At 40.8% G+C, this 24,983-nt stretch overlaps 1 protein-coding gene across 1 annotated transcript in view; it reads left to right on the forward strand.

The window, feature by feature from the left end:
- The window catches only part of ABCD3 (ATP binding cassette subfamily D member 3), a 69,453-nt gene that overhangs the window by 30,487 nt on the left and 13,983 nt on the right, over positions 1-24,983 (forward strand). The window contains exons 4-15 of the mRNA XM_075002273.1: positions 1,823-1,911; positions 4,288-4,357; positions 5,360-5,457; positions 5,669-5,792; positions 11,201-11,257; positions 13,668-13,810; positions 14,142-14,211; positions 17,345-17,414; positions 17,550-17,647; positions 17,742-17,833; positions 24,356-24,447; positions 24,545-24,617. Coding sequence (XP_074858374.1) covers positions 1,823-1,911; positions 4,288-4,357; positions 5,360-5,457; positions 5,669-5,792; positions 11,201-11,257; positions 13,668-13,810; positions 14,142-14,211; positions 17,345-17,414; positions 17,550-17,647; positions 17,742-17,833; positions 24,356-24,447; positions 24,545-24,617 — 1,076 coding nt within the window. The remainder of the gene's footprint in view (positions 1-1,822; positions 1,912-4,287; positions 4,358-5,359; positions 5,458-5,668; positions 5,793-11,200; positions 11,258-13,667; positions 13,811-14,141; positions 14,212-17,344; positions 17,415-17,549; positions 17,648-17,741; positions 17,834-24,355; positions 24,448-24,544; positions 24,618-24,983) is intronic.

The raw sequence follows: 24,983 nt of genomic DNA on the forward strand, positions 1-24,983 counted from the left end.
ATCATGGTTTTTGATGAAATTTTAGAAATTCAAGGTCACCATTAGATAATTTTTAAATTAGTTATTTAGTCTGACTGTTACAACATAGGTTATTGAAACTTCACTTAGTAATTCCTACATTGAGACCAGTAACTTGTGTTTGAGCTGTAGAGAGTCTTTTAGAAGACCAGCTAGTGTTGATTACTATATATAATGGAGAATTAATTATCTCTGTTGGCAGTTACTTCCAGTGGTTAATAACCTTCCCAGAGAATCATGATTTAGCTTTTAGTAGCCATGCTCTGCCTACTAGAAAGCCATTTTTGTCAAAATTAGTTGATGTTTTCCTAGGAAAATTATTCATACTAGAATTGGCAAGATAAAAATCTGTGCTGGATGCACCAGCTGTGGGTCACTGAACACCAGACTTGTATATTACGTAAGCATCTGATGATACTTTTGGAATGAGAGAATCAGTTAAACGCTGAACAAAAGTTCTGATGTACAGCTATTAGATTCTTGTAGTCAAGAGGAAGGCCTGAGCCCATACGGCACAGGCCTGGTTTGAGGCATAAGGCCTAGCAACAATGGACAAAACATGGCTAAAAGCAATGGACTGCACAGTGGATCAGTAAAGTATACTTGGTAACTGCACCTTGCTTGGCAATAAACCCTGGCTTGGGCACCTTTGATCCTTATCTGGTCTGGGGAGCCTTGTGGGGTCTGCTGCAATTATTGGGCCCATGTCAGTAAACACACACGCAAGCAGCCTTGTGCTTATCATTAACGACGCCAAAGGCACTATGGCAGTAAATATGCTGGACTACAGTTCTCATTACAAATTGCATTGTTTGGATTTTTAGGCTGAAACATTACCCCTGAATCAGGGATGGGCAAATTTTTTTGGCCCAAGGGCCATATCTTGATAGGGAAATTATATGGCGAGCCACGAATGTAGGGCTGGAGTAGGGGGATGGGGTGTGGAAGTGTTGCAGGGTACTGGAGGTGGCTTAGGGTTGGGGTTCAGGAGGGGTTCAAGTTGTTGGCTCTCTCCAGGTACTGATCACCTTGGGTAGCTTCTTGTTGGTGGCACAGCAGTGTCAAGGCAGGTTTCCGCAGTGTTAAGGCAGGCTTCCCCAGCTCCATGCCCCTCCTGGAAGTGGCTAGCGTGTCTGGCCACAGCTCCCGGGGAAGTTGGGGAGGCAGCTCCTTGCACTTCTCTCACCTGTAGGCTCTGCCTCTGCAGCTTCCATTGGCTGTGGTTTCCAGTTCACAGCCAATGGGATTTGCAGGGATGGTGCCTGCTGGTGAGGGCAGTGTGCAGAGCAACATGCAGAGCTGGGAGCCGGGGTAGGGGTAGGGAAGCCTGCCTTAGCCTTGCTGGGCCACTGGACTGCTAACCCAAAAGGCAGGAGTAAAAGCCTTAATGGGCCAGAGGTGGCCCGCAGGTTGTAGTTTGCCTATTTTTGCACTAAATGTTTAAATTCAGTACATAAATGTATTCCTTGACATGCCTACACTTTCTCTCCATTTGATCATATGCTTATATTATGAGTGGGTGCACAGTTTTCAGCTGGATATACATAATAACCCATAATAGCTTTTAAAATGCAAAATGTAACCTCTTCTACAAAAGAGCTCTTCCTGATAACAAATGTAGTAATGGATTTTTGTTGTACAAAACGTTACCTAGTAGACTCTGGCCTGTAAAATAAGCAAAGTGTTTTCCTGGAAAAGGAGAGGAAGATTGCTACTTTCCTGATAATTTTCCATTAGGTAAGCTTTTCGTTTTTGCGTTGTCAGAACTCAACATTGATTAATTGCTTTGCTTGATTTGTATTAGACAGGTTATTTGATACTTATTGCTGTTATGCTGATAGTGCGCACGTATTGTGATATTTGGATGATTCAGAATGGAACGGTCATTGAAAGGTACTTATACATTATTTAAATAGCTATTTTTAAATGTCTTGTTTCCCTGTACAATGTTATGATGATAGTGGAAGGCAGGTTCTGTGATAAATATGAAACATTAAGGCTGTGTCTACACTAGCCCAAAACTTTGAAATGGCCATGCAAATGTCCATTCCGAAGTTTACTAAGGAAGCGCTGAAATATATATTCCTAACAGCAGATAGGAATAAGGGGATTTCGAAGTTGCTGCGGTCCTTTCAAAAAGGAGCCCCATCTGTACGAGCCGCGACAATTTCGAAGTGCTGTGGCATTCTAATGAGGTGCTGAATATATATTTCAGTGCTTCATTAGTAAACTTCGAAATGGCAATGCAAATGCATGGCAAATGCAAATGCAAATGGCCATTTCGAAGTTTACTAATGAAGCACTGAAATATATATTCAGCACCTCATTAGAATGCCACAGCACTTCGAAATTGTCGCGGCTCGTACAGATGGGGCTCCTTTTTGAAAGGACCGCAGCAACTTCGAAATCCCCTTATTCCTATCTGCTGTTAGGAATATATATTTCAGCGCTTCCTTAGTAAACTTCGGAATGGACATTTGCATGGCCATTTCGAAGTTTTGGGCTAGTGTAGACGTAGCCTAAGTGAAATAATGTGAAATGACATGAGGTATGAACATCTGTTTTAAAACATATGTTTTAAAAGAAAAACATAAAACTATACATATCATAGGCGTGGGCTTCCTGTGAGCTTAGGGGTGCTCAACACCCTGCTGTGCCCCAGGTCATGCTCTCTCCTGACCCCTCCCCCAAAATTCCCAGTCCCATTCCTCCCAGAGCTTCCTGCATGCCACAAAACAGCTGACTGTATTGGGTGGGAGAGCCTTGGAGGGGGTGGGGGGAGTTGATTGGCGGATGGTATGCTCTGAAGGGGCAAAAGGAGAGCAAGCTGTCAGTGGGTACTAAGCACCCACCAATTTTTTCCCATCGGTGCTTCAGCCCTGGAGCACCCACAATCTGCTCTTATGACACTTTTCAACCCTACTGCCACCTAGTCTACTTCTTTTTTAATTTATTTAAAAAAAACTGTTTTTTTCTCTTCCTAGATGTAGAACTTTGTGCTTGTCTTTTCGGACGTTAATCTTTTTGATTTCAGACCAGTTATCCAATTTGCCATTTTGATTTCTGATCTAATCTTGTCCTCTAAAGTTCTAGGAGCCCCTCCCAGCTTTATCAGCTGCAGATTTTATATGTCTATTCTCCATTCCATTATCCAAATAATTGCTGAGACTAATAATATTCAATATGTCTGTCATGGTGTCTGGCACCACAGGTCCTGAAGCAAAGTGGGAGGGGGGGCCTAGATCCTCACCCAGAAAAGGCAGGGCTGAGAACTGAAGGGGTGGGGCCAAAGGTAGTCATCCATCAGCGCCTCCTGTACTGTGGCACTGGCCCTCCCTTTCCCCCACAACCATTGCTGTGTTTCAAAGGGATGGCTGAAATTACACCATCAAAAATTTCTGTACAGAAAAGCCCGAAGTATTCCCCTCCATCTCATTTATGTGAAGGAGAGCTATTAGAGGGGAAGTAGCTCTCTTGTATTTTTGCTTTTTTGCTTTACAGTTATCTTTTGTGAACCACAGCTGCTGGATAATAAAACATGCCGGATATTCAAGCTGGGGCCAGCCCATCTCTTCCCCCACCTGGCCAGGCAGCTGGCACTAGTCTGCCCTCTGGCAGGCAGTGGGCATCTCGCACCACTCCGAGGGGCCCTGGCTAGGTAAATAGCTGCGTGGCAACTGGCCCCAGCTGGTCAGCCAGCCCCTTGTCAGTTATCCAAATGTGCCAGTTATCTGGGTAACTGAGCTTTTACTGTATAAGAGATTTTATAGACTGAGTAATTGCCGGCTGATGAGACATACAGATTTTTCAGCTGCTAAATATAGTTATTAAATGCCATGCAAAATTTTTAAGGAATCTGGAACACTTTCTTGTGTTTTGTTGACTTCTCCACCTTGAACCTTTCTATACCTTACCCCAAAGAAAGCTGGATGATGCTGGGGCAAGTAATATCTTACTGTGTTACTCAAAGTTACTAAGTGCCATGGGAACAGAGCAGATCATGTTTGCTCCTCTGTTTTGTCTTATGGACCACAAAAGGACCTAGGAGAGAAGGCAGGCAGCTTTCAGTGAGCAGTCTTCCACTTTACACAAAGGTGTCCTTGACACGACATTTGGTGCTGTATTTTTTCATAGGGATCTTTTTTTGTACCCTGTTACTCCTGTCCTCCTGAAATAATCAGTCCACCCACCTGCCCTCACCTTGGGGAATACTGGTGTATTTAGTACTTGCTTTCTGTTGCAACTAACACAGCATGTGGTGGTTTTCAGTGCTATCATTGGACGCAGCAGAAAAGATTTCAAGAAGTACCTGTTCAATTTCATTGCTGCTATGCCTGCAGTAAGTGCTTTTGTTTTCTTGCCATCTTTTTTGGTAAAGTGGTTTAAATATAAATCCACTAAGCATGAAGAGATTCCAAATGAGTTTCTCAGAACTTTTAGAAGTGAACTGTTTTTAAAATGGATAGTTTGATACATTTTTCTGGCTGTAAGAATTAGGGAAATAAGAATGCAAGTTTCTGTATTGGCCGTCTGTTGATTCAGCAGAATTGATTTGCCCTTAATAAATCTTTTAGACTGCTCTGCTTGTCTCTTGGCATTGATGAGTAATTTAAAATCCCCATTGCCAATAGACTACAATACTGTACACTAAGCTGTCAAGGCTTGTGATTAACCGCTTGAATAGTTTTGGCTTTCAAGCAGATTCAAAATGACTATATGATTTTTCACATTAACTATCTTTCAGAGTGCATACGGTGTGTTTTTTATTTATTTATTTTTTTTCAATTGACTCATGTTCTAGGAATACGGAAATAAAGTATCCTGGAAATGAACCCTGTACAATAGGGAATGTTTCTCATTAGTTAAAGAAAAATGCAACCAAACTTGAATAATAGGCCGGAAAAAAAAGCTGGTGCAATCTTAAAGGTGGGATGTGGGCTGGGCTGGTAAATACATTATAAAAATAATTGAGAGTTAAATGTTTGGTTGTGTTACAGAGCTCTAAGCTAAAACTGTGACACAAAATAATTAATTTTGCCTTTTATCAGTACTGTAATATGTACTTTTAGTACTGATTTGATGATTCAAAGCTTTTTGAATTGTAATACAAATATGTGCTCTGATCCCTGCAAATAATTATGCACTTGCTTGACTTTAAGTATGTGAATCGTGTCATTGACCTAAATGAGCTGTTTGAAGTATCTGGGTCTTAATTTAAACCAATTTATGTACAATGTCTATGTAAAACTGTCTTTGATACTTCACCAGTTTAGGCTGTAATGTTGTATTTAATTTAACTGTTCTGGTGTGAATTAATTTGTATTACTGTTATTTATTTTAGATCTCTCTTGTGAATAACTTTTTGAAGTATGGGCTAAATGAACTTAAACTTTGTTTCAGAGTAAGACTAACCAAATACCTCTATGAGGAATATCTACAGTAAGTCCTAACTTTTAATGCTTAAAATGTTAAAAGTGCAGTATAATGTGTCAACTGTAAAATAAACTCAAATATCAAATAAGAGATGATTGTGCATTTTATAAATGTTTTAAATGAATTTCAGCTACTCATTTAATAGCATGTGAATCATTCATTCATTTTAAGTAAAAGTGACATGGGTTTCTCAGTCGTTGTTTTGTTGCTAATTTAGGTCTTACACGTATTACAAAATGGGGAATCTGGACAACAGAATAGCTAATCCAGATCAGCTGCTTACTCAGGATGTGGAAAAATTCTGTAACAGTGTAGTGGACCTCTACTCGAACCTTAGTAAGGTGAGTTCCAGTAATAAAACTTTAATCTTTTATTAAAAAGTCATTCTGAATCATTAAACACTGTGAACATTGACAAGAGTCAAGGTACACAAATAGCTAGAGTCCTGCGTGGATACAAAATTTGTATTCACACCTGCATTTGTAGCCACAAAAAATGAGCTATGGATATCTGTGTTGACACCTGTCCTCTGCAGCTCCTTCACCCTCTGCTCTTCACTGCAGCTGCATGGCTCCCCCTGCCCTCTGGGGTCCATTAAACCAATTAAATTAACAGAGAAGGAGCCGTGTTAGTCTATATAGTATGAAAACAAAAAAGCAGTCAAGTAGCACCTTAAAGACTAACAAAATAATTTATTAGGTGAGCTTTCGTGGGACAGACTCACTTCTTCAGACCATAGCCAGACCAGAACAGACTCAATATTTAAGACATAGAGAACCAAAACAGTAATCAAAGTTGACAAATCAGGGAACAAAAATAATCAAGGTGAGCAAATCAGAGAGCGGGGGTGGGGGCGGGGCACAAAACAGACATCAAAACATTCCTGATCCACAAACCAGTTAGTCTACATTTTAGTGGAGTGGGCCATTCTGTTAATGACTTAAAAGTCTGTGTTTTATTGAAGAAGAATGTCCAGTCTGCTTTACAAAGAGAAGCTGCTGAACTCTCTTTCATATTCAAATTCGACACATTAACATGTGATTTGAACCAGGATGCAAACTTTCTGGAACATTATAGTGGCTCTTTGACATACTTGGCTTAATCTAATTCTTGAGTCCCCCCACCTTCCCTCTGCTCTCTGATTTGCTCACCTTGATAATTTTTTTTTCTGATTTGTCAATTTTGATTACTGTTTTGGTTCTCTATGCCTTAAATATTGAGTCTGTTCTGGTATGGCTATGGTCTGAAGAAGGGGGGGTCTGTCCCACGAAAGCTCACCTAGTAAATTATTTTGTTCATCTTTAAAGTGCTACTTGACTGCTTTTTTGTTTCAATTAAATTAAGTTCTTTTGTTTCAGTGCAGCAGGGCACTGAGAACTATTCCAGTCATTGTCTATATATAGGAAGCTGGAGGGCTTGGGGAGCTGCTCAGCTGCCTTTTAAAAATGGCACTGCTTGTGGCTTCATGGACTGGATTAAAAGGGTTTGTGGGAGGCATTCTGGCCCGGGGGCCATGTGTTGGACACCCCTGCTGCAAGTTGTGTCTAAGTGAGCAAAGCTGGGAAGCTTAAAAATACTTACTAGGATAACTGTCGTTTCTTGAAAGTATGCCTGCATGAGACTTTGGTAGGACAGTGCTAGGTTTGTTGTGAATATAAACCTAGTGTTTCACAATTTTATATAGTAGCATCTAGTTTTTTTTGTTAAGATCTGGTTGGATAAAGCAAAAGACTTTCAGAAAAATTGAACATAAGCAAATAAATGTCTGAAACATACGTTTTTCTTTAAAGGGACCAGATTGATTTTATTGAACATTCCCTTGAAGTATTTCAATCCAAATATTAGAAATTGACTGTAGATTAAAATTACATTCATATATACAGAGTCAGACAATAGGTCATCTTTGCACTCTGTTGATTTATAGGGAGTAGATATGCAGGTCAAACCCCTCTCATCTGGCACCTTGAGGACCTGACCGGTGCCAGACAAGAAAATTTGCTGGATTGCAGGTCAATGTTGTCTATCACGTTACCAACACGTTCACTGCTGACAGGGTGCTTAGAAGACATTTAGGTGTAAGTTACAGTTACATAGCAGCACAGACCACTGAGAGCCAGCACTGGTTGCCATAAACAAACTTTATGGGAGCATGGGAAACTTGGACGGACCCATGATAAGTGGTCATCTGGCTAACTAAAATCATGCTGGATTACAGATGTTGCTGGAGGAGGGAGTTCCAAAGTAGAAAGGTTGAACCTGTACCTTTTTGTCCACTGATATTTGCTTGACCAAGTTGACTGAGTTAAACAAATGATGAAAATATTTTGAAAATTGTTTCATGAGTGGTGTAGGTATCAAAACCTACAAAGCCCTAGTAGATACCTGTTTCTTTTGTAAGAAAGTAAGTCACACACTTGTTACATCTCTTCTTCAGATGTAGTTACCATGAAGTAAGTTGCTATGGTTCGTGCTTTTGAGTTACAGTAAACCCTTGAGATACGTGCATTCAACATGCTTGTATCTCACATTAGCATGTTTGGAGGGGGACTCTGGAAGCTCTAGCCAGAGGCAGCCACTGCCACACAGGCGACGGGGGAGGAGATCCCCCTGTCCAAAGGGAACAGAGCTGGCATAGCCAGCTCTTCCTCTGAGTGACCCCCACCAGTGATGGCACTCGGGGAAAGAGCTGGCTGTGCCAGCTCTGTTCCCTTTGGACAGATGGATTTCCTCCCCCCTTCACCTGTGTGGCGGCGGCTGCTACCTCTGGCGGAGCTGATGGAGCTTTGCTCCAGCAGCCTTTTAATGGGTCGGGGGGGTCCCTGTTAACAAGGACCCCCTCAGGCCCCTCCCTGCGACAGCACTGAGGGCACCCCAGACCAGCTGCGATTCCTCTTCACTGAGGGATCACAACCATTCTCCCCACCCCCCACAGCAGCAGCAACTGCTACTGGCTGTCACAGTCAACCAGCAGCGTTTTAAGATGAGGATTCCTGTTAACAAGGGAATCCCTGCCTCCCCTGCAGCAGCACTGCAGGGCAGAGCTGGCTGAGCAAAGTGTTCTACCATCTCTCTTACCCCTTAATGGGGATCCCGTGCTCCCAGCTGTGTCAGCGGCTGCTGGTGCTGAGCTGGTGGCCCCTCGCCCCTCTACTTGCACAAATTTCAAGTTGCACCTGGTTTTACGGTAATGTAACTTTTGCGCAAATCAAGGGTCTGCTGTATTGCTGTGTGTAGTACAATGTGTATACCTCTTCCTTTAAATAGACACAGGTAGATAAGAACATTCTGAGGGATAGACAAATTACAGTAACCCTGTGTGAGGAATTTTCACTGAGTTTATGTACAATGTCTGATGTAATATGCAGCACTTTGAAAACAACATGCATTGGAATAAGAAATGCTTTTCTTATCATAATCCTTCAGACTTCTGAGATTAGAAAAACTCTATAGCTTTCATTTAGATGTTAAAGATGAATATTGATACAGTAAATTAGAACTTCATTATGAGAAACCAGTAGCTTTTTTCCCCATAAGGTTTTAATGAACACCGGAAGCCTGTTGGAACGCTACATTCTTGGTTTCACAACTCAAAAATGTATTGTCTATTTAAAAAAAAGACACCCATGCCAGTTAGATCAACTTATAAAATAGTAATGTTTTAAATTGTCATAAAATAGTACAAATTTTTAAATATTTTGATCCACAAATAACCCCTTTCAGTTTAGCTTCTGTTGCCTGTAATTGTGTGAACATCATTAGATGCTATTAAAATAGGATGCAACTCGGAAGAATGAAATCCTTCCATCTGGTATAGTACTCTGCCAAGAAGACCATTTTACACATGGGCAAGCAGAAACCCACAATCAGTTCAGAGAGCATAAATGTATTAGGCAATACACCTGGTTAATGTTATGGGAATGTGAAGTACGTGTCCAAAAGAGAGGGAAGGTTTTCAGATTAGAGCCAGTGTAGTATGTAATAGCTGGCATCCAAAGCTGCAGCTGAGTTACTGCAGTTCAGAGAAGTGATAAACACCATCCGTCAGTATCATGACAATCTGGGGTCATTCTGCCCTTCAAAGTTGGTCCCTTGTGCCAAATGTATAGCCAGCTGTATGTGGTCAGTTCTCCTTCCATTCCATCCTCTCTCTGCATGATTGTTTTTGGAAAGGGTAGGATTTAGCTCCATGTTATTCAGTTAGTGAGAAGACAAGGCCCGTAATAAGCTCAAGGAAGATGGGGAAGTATAATTTTTCTATGTACTCTTCAGGCTGTTTGAAGATTAGTGTTAAGCTCATGTGATGCCATTTTCAGTTGCTGCATAAAATGTGTTGCCTAAATCACAGGTCGTGCAAAGTTGGGGGACATGTCCCCTCTGTGTGTGTGTGAAATTTCTAAAAGGCGGTGCAGCACTATCAGTGCCCCTCCCCATTGGTATGTCACTTCCTGGACATGCTGCTGGCCTACAAAGCTGGCTCCTCTGCTTTTTAAATCTGTCTCCAGTCAGGGGGTCCCAATATCCATTACTCCTCCCTGGCCTCTCCTTCTTTTGGAGAAAGTAAGTTTGCAGAAGTCCCGTCTCTCTCTCTCTCTCTCCCTCCCCCCTCCCCCCACCTTGCTTAGTGCCTTTGCCCATTGAATCTTCTTTCAAATCGTTATAGTTGCAAAGTACCAAAAAAAGCAGGGGGGTGGTGTTGGAGGGGAGAGTTTGGAAAGGAAATCAGGAAGTGTGTTCTGCAAGAGAGATTTTAAAAAAACAAAACATCTCCCCTGGTTCGATTGCTGAAGGAGGAGCAAACTGCTGTTTCTCTGTCCCTCAATCTGCTGTTGGTTTTATAAATCCAGAACCAGTAGGCTGTTTTCCCCAAACCTGCTGCTCTTTTCTCTGGAGCCTTTGCAAAGGAGCAAGTTGGGGATTAGTCTCTAGCCCCGGCTGCTTCTCCCCATTAATTCAGGTTGGAGAGGAAACAAGGGCAGAGAGATTGATAGTAGCCAGTGATCCCCAAAGTTTCTCAGCAGCCTGTCTTGCACCAGACAAAGGCCTTGGATTGCAATAGTCGAGTCCTGGGCTGCTTAAAGGGGCAGGGGCCAGAAACTGCTTTGCAAAGCAGCAAGTGTGCTGGATCCATTGACACTCCTTCCCAGCACAACCACTTCACCTTTGTGCAGGCATGTGGCCCAGTTTCCTTTTCTTGTATCAATAGGTATTTTTTTCCCCGTCCAACTCAGTTTGTTTTTGCAGAGCAGGAGTCAACTCTGAGCACTGCAATCAGAAGGGCTGTTCTCTGGGCTGTTTACGGGTCTGACATGAGACATTGCACGTGGTAAATCTGGGAGCTTGTCTGTTTTGAAGTCTAGAGTATATAATTAGAAATTCATTTGGTCTCTTAATTTCCCCCCTGTCCCCCACACTAGCCCTCAGCAGCTTCCATAGCTGCCAAGGGAGTGCAGTGCATTACCACCTCTGGGAGACCGACACTTGCTTCAAGACAGGTTGAGGGGGCCCTGCTAATTGCAAGGACAAAAAATGGGGACCTATTTAAAAAAATTTTCTCACCCCTGGCCTAAATAATTACACTGGATGGAATGTTGCTTTTTGTTTCGGAGTTTTATTTAATTATGGAATATACATTTTTATAAATTTGTCTTAACTGTACTATGTAAAATATTATACTACAAAATTTGATTATTTTGGTTCTTTATATTCATGTTTTTTTGGTGTCTTCTAATACTAATTTTTTCTGTTGCAGCCATTTTTGGACATAGTTTTGTATATCTTCAAGCTGACAAATGCAATAGGAGCTCAGGTAAACTTTTTTTTTTTTTAAATGATTACTGTGCTTGAAATAATACATCTTTCAGGATCTTAGCTAGTGTATCCATTTGAAGACTGAGAAAATCAGAGTCAGCTACTTTAAAATACACAAGACTTGTCTTCACATGCCCCCAGCTTTGAAGGGGGTATGTTAACCAAGCCAGTGGGATATTACTGATGAAGTGCAGTGAGTAATTCTCTCCTGCAGCAACTTCAGACTTAGAACTACTGTCATGCTTGTAGCTGTGGGCACTTCGGAGTATCCGCACTACTTCAAAGTGCCTTTACTCCCCCAAAATTTTCAATTCTTTTCATTATTCCTTTAGCACACATCACACTTAGTTTTTCCCTGCATAAAGATTGCTTATGGACTATACGTTGCAGTCTGCACCAGATAATTTATAGATGGGGTCTATGTGCCTCATGAGGGAAGAATGCATGGAGTTATCTTTAAAAACTTCAGATGACTTGCGTAATTATTAAATATTAGAACATGTGATAGTCTCAAGTTTCATCTAGGAGTTTCTTCTCAGTTACATTTGAGAGAGCACATTTATTTTTCTTTATTTAGGATAGCAAATGATATCGTCTTTGATTCCACTGTGCAGCTGCTTTCAGTATTGCTATAAGAGTGAATGCTATGTGTTGTACTTTTGCTATATGAAGAAAATGAAAGATTTTTCTTTGTTTTGAGGAAACCATTATTTTAATGGTGCTAAAGTTGCAGTAAAACTAAAATTAAAGCTGGAAAATTATTCTTACCCTTTTTGGATTGGGGAAACAAGGTCCAACATTTGATGGCATTTATCTGCAATACCATAACTGTGGAATGCTGTGTCCAGTCTGTTGCAAAATTCCAAGGAATGTTCTAGGACTCTATGGCAGAAGCCTATCTTTTGGAGCAAATTGGAATACTAGCCTTTGATCCTCAGGAATATCAGGGCCTCCAGTTTTTCTAGTACTGCAGGTAGAGCTATCTCTCTCTGCCACCTACAGTTACTGCCAGTGTTCCCTATAAGCTGAGCACTTAGCATTTACCCAAGGGAGATTCAGGTGCCACCACCTGATTAGCAGAGTGCCCACAGCCACCCACAGTAGAGGCAATGTGTGTTTCTATTGGTGGTACACATCCACACACACCTTGGTGTACATAACACAATTTACTCTGCCCATGGATGGAAAAAAGTTGAGGGAACTCTGGCTGCTACCTACATGAATCAGAGCAGCAGCAGCTTAACTTGCTGTGGGGAAACTGTATGAAATCTGGATTGAACCAGAAATAAGAGACTTTTACAGGGAGGCTATATCTGCACTGGCAAGTTTTTCGGAAACGCTGGGACTCTTTTGAAAAATCCTGTGCAACGTCTACGCACACAATGTGTTTTTTTGATATAAAATCGGAAGAACCCAGCACTTTTTCCGGTGACCCTCCTCCTCTCCCAGATAAGGAAGAGCTCCTTTTTCCGAAAGATTCTTGGGGGGGAAAAACATGTGTAGATATCCTGGGGGCCCTTTTTTCGAAAGAGCTGTACTCACGGCACTGGATTTTCCGATCTATGGCCCATTCTTTCAAAAGGTCGGGGGCTGTGTGGCTCCTCTCTTTCAAAAGAGCGGATCTGTCTTTCAATCCGCTTTTTTGTGTGTGGAAGCGCTTTTTTGAAAGAAGTTTTTTCGCAAGAGATCTTCCAGAAGACCTCCTTTCAAAGGCTCACTATAGTGTAGATGCAGCTGTAAGGATTATATGGTAGAAATCAGAGACCTCAGGATGGGTGGAGGAGTGTGAGAGAGAGAGTCTGGAAGGGGGATCTAGATTGGACACTGGTAGGAGTGTGAAAGTAGACATGAAGCAGCAAGGCCTGCAGGTATAGAGCAGTGTTGGTGGAGCATGAAGAAGCATGGAGCCAATGAGGATTGGGAGGCTGGTGGTAGTGGGAGAAGAAAGTACATGGAGGCAGTGGTCTTGGTGGTCATTGGGGGAATTTCTCCATCAACACTAACATGCACACACACAGATAGCAGGGACTTGCAAAGGAGTTGGAATGGTGGGATGGTAAAGAAAGCAGCAATATGAGGACAGAGGTAGGTGGGGGGCTCAGAAGAGAGATCTGTAGAGGGAGAAAAAGGAGCAGGAAATGAACATTGAGCATGTGGCCAAGAGAGGAATGGGAAACACACAGAGCCTCTGCCATGGAGCAGGAGTGAGAGAGAATTGTCTTGTGGGTAAGGTGACAGGAATTCCTGAAATAGAGGAGGAGGGAAGGGTGGCACACAGGGACGTTGGGGGCAGGATGAATAGAGGTATGCAAGATGGGTCATATTTGCTTGACCTGTGGAAGTTGCAGGGGTACAGCCCCATAGCTCTACGGTTTTTATAGTCTTATCTTTTTCTTTAACATTCACAGGGTCCCGCTACCATGATGGCCTATTTGATAGTTTCAGGCTTTTTCCTTACGCGTCTAAGGAGACCCATTGGTAAGATGACGATCACAGAGCAGAAGTATGAAGGGGAATATAGATATGTCAATTCACGGCTCATTACAAACAGGTATCAATGTATTTGTTGACCAAACTAAAAGAAACCTTTGTAATATTGCAAAGTAGATGGAAGAGCCCTTATTCAGATTAAGTCCAAAAACTTAGTGAACTAATTCTGAGAAAAAATGTTCATATTTCTCTGTGGTTTGATGATTTAATAACTTGCATATCCATTTATTTATTTATTTTAAAAGGCAAACTCTAGTTGATACTATAATCTTCTGTCCTAAAGTTGTCTTGCAATATTGTAGACTCATATTTGATGAGAAGATAATTAAAATATTTTATTAGAGCTTTGTTTTTATAGCTAACTTTTTAATTAATTTTCTTTTTTTTTTAAGTGAAGAAATTGCTTTTTATAATGGGAACTTAAGGGAAAAACAGACGATTCACAAAACCTTTCATAAACTGGTAAGAGAGAATAAAGTACTTGATCATACTTTAAATGCTAAACTTTCGCTTTGCCCATACAAAGAGTTCTGTTAGAATTGCATCTGCTTCAAATACCATAGCAGTTGACAGCAAGTCAGTCACTTTCTCAGTTTCAGTCAGATTTGGGGGAACCAGCAATAGATATATTGATATCAAAATGGGATCGTCAGTCAGTTACCTCCTCACTAATAGATGATTGTTGATTGAGATTGCTATTCACATATTCTGCCCACGTTTGCAGTATCTTTTCTTTACCAAAGAGTGGTGTGGTGCCCATAAGCATTTGTCACCTGAAATGTTCTGATGAGCTTGGCCCATAAATTGTTCTCAGAGTATCACAGAAGTTTTTCATATTGTTCCCAGCAGCATAGGACTGAAGCTCAGCTGCTTGTTGCTTAGCTAGGAGTTTTACATCTCTCTAGATTTGCATTGGACAGTCTCCTTGATGTTTCCAATCCCTCTGTAGCCATACCATTAAAAATTTAACTGTAAATTTTCTGAATTTTTAATGTTGTCTTAAATTCTAAACTTCTTGGAAGTACTTGAAACCACTGATATGTGCTAACGCTCCAGTGACATTTTTTAATTGTATGTGTGTAAAATTTACTACTTAAAGTAGTTTTAGCTCACAGTATGTGAACCTGCAAGTGTGTTACTGGCGAAGGGAATGATACTCTCACTAGTGAGACAAGGATGAAATGGTCCAATAAAAGGTACTAATTTCTGTTGGTGAGAGAGAGAGAGAGGCAAACTTTTAAGTGACGTGTTCTTTGGGTCTTATAAAAGGTGTTACTTCTCCTGCCTTGTCTCTTATATTCTTGGACTGACAGTTACAATTATGCTGCAATCTAAATAGTGTTGACCAGAAAAATTGCAGATTTTGCAGCAGTGTGGAAGAATATGCTATTTGGACTCTAATGAAAAGATGACATGTACTAACCTTTTCAGTAGCTAGTCTTTAGAGAGACCAGGAATCTCATATTCCATAAGGAATGATAGGTGTGGTATTTCTCAAAAGAATAGAGTCAAGTGGGAAATATGAGGGAAGACCTGAAAGCTGTGGCCTTTAATTGGCCATACAGAAATGCATGAGAGGCTCCATACACTGAGAAAGGTACATAATTTAATTTTTTCCATAACATTCTTAAGTAGGCGACCATCTTAACTTCTGCCTTAGTCAGTCTCTCTCTTTCTCTCTCTCTCTCTTTAGACTATAGCTCCCTTATGCCTTTTTAAAAACTGCCACTGTGACTCTTTCTGGGCCGTCCTTCTGGCAGTGGCAACAACACCCCAGTCTTTGAATCTATTCACTGATTTTATTTCTCGTGACACCAAAATTCAGACTGTATTTTCTCTCCTTGAAGGTTCTTGAATTCTTGTTCCATTACCTATCCACTTGTGTTTAAGTGCGTTTGCCAGTTTTGCTCTGTCAATGACACTAAATTTTACAACTCTATGCTTTTTTTTCCATGTTTCCTCATAAGTGGCACGTCCTCCTTGAATTAGTTTGTGAAACCATTAACCTTTTCATCAAATACATTGTTCAGACACACTTCTGTTGTGACACCTCCAAAAAGATGAACCAGTTACAGACAGGTTTTTCAGCGTTTAGGATTAGCTGATTTGCTTTAATATTTTTTTATTTACAGATTATTTGAAACTGTAGCTAAGCTGTCTGAGTGACCTTTGTTTTACTATCCTTGTCCTTTTTTCCCCACCACTTGCAAACTTTCTTCTTATTTACTACTATTGAGTTGTTTATGTTGCTTCAGATTATATTGTACAAAGGGAAGGGACTTTGTCTATCTGGATTTTCTCAGTGCCTAATACAGGGGTCAGCAACCAAAAAGCAGGAAGAGCCATTTTTTTCAAATTCATTAAATTCTAATTCAAGAGCCTCAGTATATATGAATACAAGATGGTCCTTAATGAATAACGTCAAACCATACCTTTTGTAACCTCTGTTTTAAGAACTGCACCCATGCAATGCTTTGTAATGTGAAACATGTTTACTGCAAGACATTCACAAACTTCTTACATTTTCTATTTCCTCACACTTTACACATGTGTATTTGTACCACTGTCTTCCTGACTTTCATTCTCAGACCTTCTCTCTCTCTGTAGGATGCTAGATTCTGAACAATTTTTATTTTTTTTAATCCCAATATAGCTGCTCTGATAACTTAATAAAACACTTTTATATATTTGCCATCCATGAATGGCTTTCCTTGTTTCATGATCTCTTAATTTGACACAAAACTTCCCACAGTTATGCTATTTTGGTGATTTCACCCATTTAGCAAATGTGTTCTTAATTTGCTCTGATTTCTGTAGCAGGTCCTCCATGGGCCTTTTTTTTGGCATCTTCAGCTGGGTACTGTTGAGCAAAAGAGTGCGTTTCTTGAGACAATGCCTCTCGAGGTTGCATTTTTTTTGTTGGTGGTGGTGACTTTCTCGTTGCAAATGAGAAATAAAGGGACCCCAGCCAAACTTGATATAAATGTGAAGGATTTGGGTCCATTCAGTTTCAAATTCTCTGTTTTCATTTTTTATTTTCTTCTTTTTTGAAACCATTCTAACCCCACTTTAATTATGCCAGTTTTACTTTGTTTAATTTCAGTTTTCTTTTTTAATATGCCTTTTGCCCTCCACAGCGAGAATGCTGCAAGCTTCCTTTTCCTTTTCCAAATCAAGACTTTATTAACAACACAGTCAAAACACAGATACAATATTATATCCCACAATGTACTGTACATATGAAAGGGGGAGTTATCCAACATTTCAAGATCACATGCTATTTGCTGTTTAGATACGAGTTTTTCATCATTGGCCTTTTAGACGTTCACAGTTCATTGAAAATAATCAGGGGATTTTTCGACTTTGCAATTGTAGCGTTGGGAGCCACAAAGAAGTTCTTAAAGAGCTGCATACGGCTCCAGAGCCACAGGTTGCAGACCCTGGCTTAGTAGAATTAAGTCACCATCTTTACTGGGGTCTCTGTGATTTCCTGCAAAAAAAACCTTTTCTTTAATTAAATTTGTTTCTCTCTTGTAATTGCAGGAAGCATGGCGCACATATGTGTGTACTACATTTTTCACATTTTTTTTTTCAGGTGGAACATTTACATAATTTCATCTTGTTTCGATTTTCTATGGGCTTCATAGATACTATCATAGCCAAATGTAAGTGTTTTCTGAGTGCTAGTGGACTGATATTTATGGTACAAGTAGTGTTACAAATATTTTTAATATGAGTGGTCATCTTATGTTTTGATTCAACTTTTTTTGGTAGAAAACATTTACTTTTAAATATTGCAGACCTAGCTACAGTGGTTGGTTACCTGGTCGTTAGTCGTCCATTTCTGAACCTAACTCATCCTCGCCATCTAAATAGTACCCATTCAGAACTTCTGGAGGTAAGTAATGCAGAGCAGAAATAAGTAAAATATAGCAATTGCTTGAATTCTGTTACAACTACGTTTACTTATGTAAAATATCTTGATATTTAAGGATTATTACCAAAGTGGAAGGATGTTGCTGAGAATGTCTCAAGCTCTGGGCAGAATAGTCCTGGCAGGCCGCGAAATGACCAGATTAGCTGGGTAAGTTTGATAACTGGAATTCACAGCTGCTTTAAAACTATTTTATTTTAAATATATGTAGTTCCTGCCATCCATAACTGTTTTTATGAATGGGATTGTAGATGAAAGCAAAACATCTACAAAACCTTCACTCATTTTGTTCAGTTCAGCAATAATATAGACATCATACTGTGAGAATATTAGGGAAAATTGTTTTCAGTTAATTAGTAATTTCTGAGCCTATTAGCATTTGCAGATGTTTTGCAAGTAAGATCAACTGTGACAGCCAATATAGAGGTAAACCATTCTACATCTTTAATGTTTTGAGAGAATATTTTTATATGAAAAATTTACTTTAAAGCTTACCTTTCTAAAGTATCAGTATTTCACCATCTTAAGGGCCAGCTTTGTAAACTGCAGAGGTTAGGAAAATAAATTGTTGGGATTAGGAGGTTCTTCATTAAGTTCTGAAACAAAACTGATTATTTTGCAGAGTTTTGCAGTACCAGCCCAAGACACATACATATACACATACATAAATAAAGAAATAGGGCTGTCAAGTGATTTTTAAAAAATTAATCACAAATAATCACATGATTAAAAATTAGTCATGATTAATGGTGCAATTAATCGGGCTGCCAAACAATAATAAGAATACAATCTACTTAAATATTTTGGGTGTTTTCTACATCTTCAAATATATTGATTTCAATTACAACACAGAATGCAAAGTGTATAGGGCTCACTTTATATCCATTTTTATTACAAAAGTCACAGGGGACTTGAACACCAAAGATGGGAGTGATAATACCCACAACAATAGAACCATGGGGAAACCTGGGTGTGGTACCATGAAAAAGAATGGAGAGAGGATAGTGGAACTCTGTACTTTACACAATCTTGTCATCAGAGGTATGCTCTTTCCTCATCGCAAAATTCACAAGTGAACATGGTGCTAACCAAATGGTAGGGACAGTAATCAGATTGACCAGCTAATGATCAGTGGAACATGGAGATGCTCGTTACTAGATATCAAGGTGAAAAGAGGAGCTTTTGTCATCAGTGATCACCACCTTGTGACAACACTCAAAAAGCTTAAGCTAAGAATCACTGGTCACAAGATACGCATGCAGAAATGCTGTGATGTAGAGAAGCTACAAGACCCCAAAGTTAAGAATGCTTAGAATGCTTTGTCCTTAAGGTGGAAAACAGGTTTCAAGTCCTACATGATCTTGAAGAGGAAACTCTCACAGTATAGAAGAAATTAATAAGAAATGGGAACAAATTACAACAATATATATAAAGAACAGCAAGGACTGCCTAGATTTCAAACAGAAACAGAAGAAGAAAGTATGGATTCTGCCAGACACATGGAAAGCAATCGATAATAGGCTTACCTTAAAGAAGATACTTACAGATGCCTAACCAGGAAGACTGAAAGAAAGATACCAGCAGCAATACAAAGAAGCAGACCAGTATGTCAAGAAATTGGTGAGAACTGTTAGAGAGCTCACATAGAAGAACTAGCAGCACAAGCTGAAAAAGCCACTACCCTAGGAGAGCAAGGACAGATTTTTAAAATCACCAAGCTTGTTTGCAGTAAGTATCATGCCAGTACAAGTGTACCTGTCTACCTGTCATGGACAGAGAAGGAAATCTACTTAAAAAAACAGAAGGAACAGGAGGCATGTAGGGCAGAATATTTTCAGGGAGTTCTAAACATGCCACCATCAGGAAAAGAAACCAATGTTTTAGAAGATATGCATCTCCTAGAGCTGGAAGGGACCTGTCCATGGACCTCTTGGCAGGACTAAGCACCATTCCTGACAGGTGTTTTGTTTTTTTTTTTAAAATCTATTTGCCCCAGACCCCTAAATGGCCTCCTTGAGGATTGAACTCACAACCATGGTTTAACAGGCCAATGCTCAAACCATTGAGCTATCCTTCCATCCTGAGCAGTGTGGGAAACAAATGGAAATTGACCTTGACATAAATATTGCTCCACCAAAAATGGAAGAAATTAGCATGGCAAATAAATCTTTAAAGAATGGTAAAACTCCAGGCCATGATCCTCAACGTTGAATTGTTCAGGGCAGACCCAGAACTTGCAGCCCTATTTTTCAGCCACTCTTTATAGCAATATGGGAAGGGAAGCAGGTGCCAGAGGTATGGACTAATGGAATTAAGATATCCAAGAAAGGAGTACTCAGTTACTGTAGCAGCTGGCATGGCATTACTCTCCTTTCAGTTCCAAGCAAGATCCTCACTAAGATCATTATTCAGTGGATCTCAAATGCTGTTGATAAATGACTGAGAAAAGAACAAGCTGGCTTTCACGAAGGAAGGGGGTGTGTAAATCAATTTTTTTGTACTGCATAACATCATTGAGCAGTTCATTGAATGGCAGAGGCAGTTCATCAATTTTATTGATTTTTGAAAAAGCCTTCGATAGCATTCATAGAGGATAGTTTTAATGTATTCTGAGAGCACATGTAATTCTACAACAAGTAGTACAGGTCATCAAGAGTTTGTGTAACAGCTTCACATGCATCATGGGAAACAATGATCTGTGCTTTGAAATTAAGACTGGAGTAAGGCAGGAATGCATCATGCGTGCGATGCTTTTATGTTAGTCATAGAGGCTGTGTCTACATTTGCTTCCCTCTTTTGAAAGAGGCATGCAAATGAGGCACCAGATTTACATATTGGGTGCCTCATTTGCATATGCTTTCAAAAGAGCTTCCTTTGAAAGAAGAAAAGCCATGTGGATGGGCCTTTTTCGGAAGTAAACCCCATCTTCGAAAGGACCCGTATTGCTGCCCTACATGCTAGTTGGAATAAAGAGCAATATTGATGATGATGACAAATTTACACTGTAACATAAACCTCAGTTCACCTCAGTGCAGTATTCTAGTGCAAATTCTACCATGAAACATGAACTTACAAATGTAGAATTATGTAAACAAGAATAATTTCACTTAACAACAAAACAATATAAAACTTTAGTCCACTCAGTCCTACTTATTTTTAGCCAATCACTAATACAAATAAGCTTGTTTACATTTGTGGGAGATAATGCTGCCCACTTATTGTTTACAGTGTCACCTGATAGCAAAAAATAGATGTTCACATGGCACTGTTGTAGCCGGCGTAGCAAGATACTTACATGCCAGATGTGCTAAAGATTCACATTCCCCAACATGCTTCGAACACCATTCCAGAGGACATGTGTTCATGCAGATGATGAGTTCTGCTCTCTACTGATCCAAAACAGTGTGTATCAAAGCATGTAGAACCCACCATGGGCAGTTCAGAGTTTGGGCAGCAGGGACTCAGCCCCAAAATCAGATGTGAGGGCAAGTATCACTCCCAGCCCCAGGATGCAATGAGAGGGTGGCTTGGGTAAGCCCTGCAAGTGTGGAGGAGATGGTTTGGGCAAGGCCCAGGCTGTTTTATGTTTAAAAATATGGTCACCTAACAGGGGAGAGGAATGGGCAGGGTGAACACATTTCCCTATGCTGAGTAGAATCATAGAATACTAGGACTGGAAGGGACCTCGAGAGGTCATCGAGTCCATCCCCCTTCCCCAATGGCAAGACCAAGTACTGTCTAAACCATCCCTGATAGACATCTATCTAACCTGTTCTTAAATATCTCCAGCGATGGAGATTCCACAACCTCCCTTGGCAATTTATTCCACGGTTCGACCATCCTGACAGTTAGGAACTTTTGCCTAATGTCCAACCTAAACCTCCCTTGCTGCAGTTTAATCCCATTGCCTCTTGTTCTATCCTCAGAGGCCGAGAAGAACAAGTTTTCTCCCTCCTCCTTATGACACCCGTTTGGATACCTGAAAACTGCTATCATGTCTCCTCTCAATCTTCTCTTTTCCAAACTGAACGAGACCATTTCTTTCAGCCTTTCTTCATAGGTCATGTTCTCTAGACCTTCAGTCATTCTTGTTGCTCTTTTCTGGACCCTCTCCAGTTTCTCCACATCTTTCTTGAACTGTGGTGCCCAGAACTGGACACAATACTCCAGCTGAGGCCTAACCAGCACAGAGTAGAGCGGAAGAATGACTTCTCATGTCTTGTTCACAACACACCTGTTAATGCATCCCAGAATCATATTTGCTTTTTTTTTTTTTTTGCAACAGCATCACACTGTTGACTCATATTTAGCTTGTGGTCCACTATAACCCCTAGATCCCTTTCTGCTGTAGTCATTCACAGACAGTCTCTCCCCATTCTGCATCTGTGAAACTGATTGTTCCTTCCTAAGTGGAGCACTTTGCATTTGTCCTCATTAAACTTCATCTTGTTTACCTGAGACCATTTCTCCAGTTTCTCCAGATCATTTTGAATTATGACCCTATCCTCCAAAGCAGTTGCAACCCCTCCCAGCTTGGTATCATCTGCAAACATAATAAGCGTACTTTCTATGCAAATATCTAAATCGTTGATGAAGATGTTGAACAGAACCAGTCCTAAACCTGACCCCTGCAGAACCCCACTTATACTTTTCCAGCAGGATTGAGAACCATTAAGAACTATTCTCTGAGTATGGTTATTTATTATCCAGCCAGTTATGCACCCACCTTATAGTAGCCTGGTCCAAGTTGTATTTGCCTGGTTTTTTTATGAGAATATCGTGCTTTACTAAAGTCTAGGTATACCACATCTACCGCTTCTCCCCTATCCACAAGGCTCATTATCGTATCAAAGAAAGCTATCAGATTAGTTTGACATGATTTGTTCTTTACACAGCCATGCTGGCTGTTCCCTATCCCCTTACCACCTTCTAAGTGCTTGCAGATGATTTCTTTAATTACCTGCTCCATTATCTTTCCTGGCACAGAAGTTAAGCTGACTGGTCTGTAGTTTTCTGGGTTATTCTTATTCCCCTTTTTATAGATGGGCACTATATTTGCCCTTTTCCAGTCTTCCGGAATCTCTCTTGTCTCCTATGATTTTCCAAAGATGATATCTAAAGGCTCAGATACCTCCTCTATCAGCTCCTTGAGTATTCTAGGACGCATTTCATCAGGCCCTGGTGACTTGCAGACATCTAATTTTTCTAAGCGATTGTTAACTTGTTCTTTTTTTTATTTCAACTTCTAACCCTGCCCCTTTCCCGATAGCATTCACTATGTTGGGCTTTCCTTCATCAGACTTCTCAGTGAAGACTGAAACAAACAAGTCACTAAACATCTCTGCCATTTCCAAGTTGCCTGTTACTGTTTCTCCCTCCTCACTGAGCAATGCTCCTACCCTGTCCCTGGTCTCCCTCTTGTGTCTAATGTATTTATAAAAAGCCTTCTTGTTTCCCTTTATGCCTGTAGCTAGTTTGAGCTCATTTTGTGCCTTAGCCTTTCTAATCTTTCTCCTTCATTCTTGTGTTGTTTGCCTATGTTCATCCTTTGTAATTTGTCCTTGTTTCCATTTTTATATGATTCCTTTTTTATTTTGAGATCATGCAAGATCTCCTGGTTTAGCCAAGGTGGTCTTTTGCCATATCTTTTGCCTGGGTGGGAGGCTGCTGTCCCATGTCACAGCTGCCCAGCAATGGGGGCTACTGCCCTTTGGTGGGGCACCAGCGATGGGGGCTCCACAGCCTCAAGCTGGGAGTTCTGGGGATGGGGCTGCAGCCTCCCAGAGGCGGGAGGAGCCCTCAGGGAAGCAGGTTGTGGCCACGAGAGGGGAGTTCCCTGGCTCCCATGGAGGAGGAGAAAAGTTCCCAGGCTACCTCACTATAGCGGGGCTCCCTGGCTGTGGGGCTGCTGCCTCAGTGCAGCGCACCAGGAGCAGGGCTGCCAAGTGGGTAGGGTGGGCTGGGGAGAGAAGCTCCTCAGCTGCAGTGGTGGCTGCTCTATGCAGGGGAGGCCTCCCTGGTAGTGGCGGCTGTTGCCCCCAGCCACCAGGAATGGGACTACTGCCCCACAGGCAAGGGGGAGGGTTCCCTGGCTGCACGATCTGCCAGGACTCTTGGCTGTGGGGCTGTTTCTGTGCCATGGACCACCAGGATTGGGGCTGCCGCTCTGTAGGTGGGCTACCTGCTCTCTTAGGAATCCTAGGCATTGGGGAGGGGTGATACTACTTGCCTCCTGCCCCCCACTTACCCTGTTAAGGCCTTTATTTTGGGCTGGCTCCTTCTTCTGTTTCTCTGCTGGAGCTGGGATGTTTGTCCTTGTGCCCACTGGTGCTGGTTTGTATTATTGTGCCTTACCAGAGATGTCTCCGGAGCACCTCCCTCTGCAATTAACTGATTTAATTTTTTAATGCATTAATTGTGCCCTGTGTTAATCTTAGACTTTAATGTGAGTTAGTTGACAGTTCTAATGAACAAACACATGCATTCAGAATGAACAACCAGCTTGCATTCAGAAAGTGCTGTACTCCAGACACACTGCAACAATGTGATTCCGGTTCTTCCTTGTTATGATTTTAATTTTGACAATTTAGGGTATTCATGCAAAGTTTGTTTTCAACAATAAAATCTTGAATATATTTCTGAAGATTAATTCTTAATGCATCTTTACTTTAGCTTCACAGCCCGAATTATAGAATTAATGCAAGTACTGAAGGACCTGAACAGGGGTAAATATCAGCGTACTATGGTATCTCAACAAGAAAAAGGTAATTATGACAGATATTTAATGCACAATACTTGCACCTTAGCAGACACAAATCTAGGCTCCTAGTACTTGTTTGTTTGTTTTATTTTGTATTTAAGATGGAGAGAGAACCCAAAGTGTTCCCTTGATACCTGGGACTGGAGAAATCATCAACACTGATAATCTTATCAAGTATGTACAGAAAGTACCTACCACTGTAATAATTACAGTGTAAACCTGCTTTTTATTTTTGCTTTATATCATTATTTTAAATACATTTCAGTATATATAAAACAATAATTTATATCCACTTCCTTCTATACAATATGCTCAGAAATCTTATCGCAATCATCACTGCATAAAGTGTTTTACAACCTTACTACTTACTCTCTATTGCGGACTACTGATACCACCAGAATCAGTCTTCTTTATGACCTGTCTTGCTGCCTCTTGAACATGGCCACCCAGATCATTATCTTTTCCATCATTTAGACTGTAACTCTTCCTTGCTGGCATTACCGCATTGACTTTCTAAAATTCTCTGTGTACATGTCAAGC

The sequence above is a fragment of the Carettochelys insculpta genome, chromosome 9 (genome assembly GCF_033958435.1).
Source record: "Carettochelys insculpta isolate YL-2023 chromosome 9, ASM3395843v1, whole genome shotgun sequence".
In the NCBI taxonomy this organism is placed as follows: domain Eukaryota; kingdom Metazoa; phylum Chordata; order Testudines; family Carettochelyidae; genus Carettochelys; species Carettochelys insculpta.